At 41.0% G+C, this 2,111-nt stretch overlaps 1 protein-coding gene across 1 annotated transcript; it reads right to left on the minus strand.

Moving 5' to 3' along the window:
* Positions 1–18: 18 nt before the first annotated feature.
* Positions 19–972, minus strand: SARC_10009 (hypothetical protein; the record flags this gene model as incomplete). The annotated part of the gene is made up of 1 exon (XM_014295954.1): positions 19–972. A coding segment is annotated over exon 1 (642 nt), but the record flags the coding sequence as incomplete, so codon positions are not given.
* Between the last annotated feature and the right edge of the window lie 1,139 nt (positions 973–2,111).

Genomic DNA, 2,111 nt, shown 5'->3' on the forward strand with positions numbered 1-2,111 from the left:
ATACTGAAATAACAGTACCTCGGGTCTCTCCTGGAAAGCGAAATCGAAGCGCTGATTCCAAATAGGGGTGTGATCTTTGGTTACTTTAGTTGAAGTGTGTTCCTGTCCATCGGCCATTATCTTCACAAAGTACCCCTTTGTGTTACTAATCGAAGTATTTGTACTAGACACAGCCACTGATAGGTTCTTGGCTTGGATCAGGGCTACGGACATTAGGAACACTCCCTCTGGAGAGCTCTGAGCCCCTGCTATAGCACTGGATGGTTGGCTTGTTTGTACATGCCTACCCTTCCCACTCAAACTTGCACTTAGTGTGGTCTCGTTGGTACCCAACTGCACTTGTTCGGTCTCAGTATTAGTGTTCTCAACGAATTCGCCAACTCCGGCACTCTTGAGTGAAGCCCGCATACACTTGTTTGTCTTCCCATCGCCATACTTCAGTACATCGGTACCCAGCTCTAGCCGCTCAGCTTTGTTCTGTACTGGTTTTTTCTTGAACCAGTTTTTAGGGATGGGCTTGACTGACTTGGCTTTTGCCTCTTTCAAACTTCCTGATTTAGTCTTGTTGGTAGCATTATATTCACAGTCACGTGCTACTGTTGATTGGTCTGTGTGGCTTTCGCCCGACAACGCAGATCCACTTGCACTGGAACCCTTCATATTCTATAGATAGGTGGTGATAGTACTGATTAATTTTAAAACTCTCTGTTTCTTTAGAAATATCACCGGTTATGTTCATCCGTTGTACGGTTACACTGTGACGTGCGTGTTCAGATGAAAAAACAAATACGGTTCTAATTGCGATGTGATTGCGAGCTCCGCATCCTACCCGAGACTATATAAAAATATTAACTAACTGTGAACCAGTACTCGACAAGGATAATCCGTGCCAACACTTCAACGATAGTCCTATTTGTGCATCTGTATGTAGGGGATAGAATGCTCTATCTGCTAATATAACACATAGGCAAGTAGATCTCGAATACCTGAAGAAAGCCGCAAAACTTGTTGTTGCTGTGCAGTATACTGGTATGAATTCCAGTCCGTGTGAATTCACATAGTTATTTTCTTTTCGAGTTTTTCGGTCGAATAGATTTTTTCGACGATAAGACTCATAAACAGCCAATAATAGATCAGTAAACATTGAATACCAGCCAATCCGATGATACTTTGTTCGTCATTCATGAACATCCAATCAGATGATTGTTATTTAATAACTAAGGAGATGGGTCCAGAGGGGATGATTTAACTTTGGGGGAGTGATGGCCGATGACGCTTCTCTGTGGTATTTATTTATGACGTACATATTCTCACGGGATCAACATTTCATGTTGGATTATTTTTTTCCATAAAGTATTACCGCACAATCGCCCATCCAATGATCCATATCGGGGGACTGTCACAAGGCCCGCGGCCCGCGGCCCGCCCAAATCCCAATATGTACGTACACAGAGATATTTCATGATGACAGTCTATGACTCTATTTATTTATATGCAGTAGAATGAAAAGTAAACATCTGATGGAGAACGCATAGCCTTCTGAAATCAAACACAGAAGGCTATGGAGAACGGACGAGTCCGTGTGACCGTGGGTTTTTTAAAACTTTGTAAAGAAAACACTTGTGTTATACACGCATGTGTGTACGTGTGTGTACGTGCCGAACCGTACCGTGACTGGCCTACGAATACAAGATCAAATAAATATGTTCTCAATCGATAGTGATATACCCTTGTCATCAACATTATAACGCCAAGCTGCTGTCAAGGTTATGGCAGATTGCAGTACACTAATAAACCTTTGTGAGGAACCAGTCAAACGATATTAAATGATTTTTGCATACGAAACTATGCATTTGGATTTGCAGATAATTCAACAATTATTGTATGCAGACACTTACGCATAGAATGCTGAGCTATCAATTGCATTATATCGACGATTATAGTTCGATCCTAATGCATAGAATAGATATATATAAACGAATATACAAATTGCAGTGCAATGTAAATTTTCACAATTATGATATGGTGTACACATACAAACATACACATTTGTGCATATAAACATACATAAAGACATATACACACACACACACACACACACACACACACAC

This window comes from Sphaeroforma arctica (genome assembly GCF_001186125.1).
Source record: "Sphaeroforma arctica JP610 unplaced genomic scaffold supercont1.1109, whole genome shotgun sequence".
Lineage (NCBI taxonomy): Eukaryota > Ichthyosporea > Ichthyophonida > Sphaeroforma > Sphaeroforma arctica.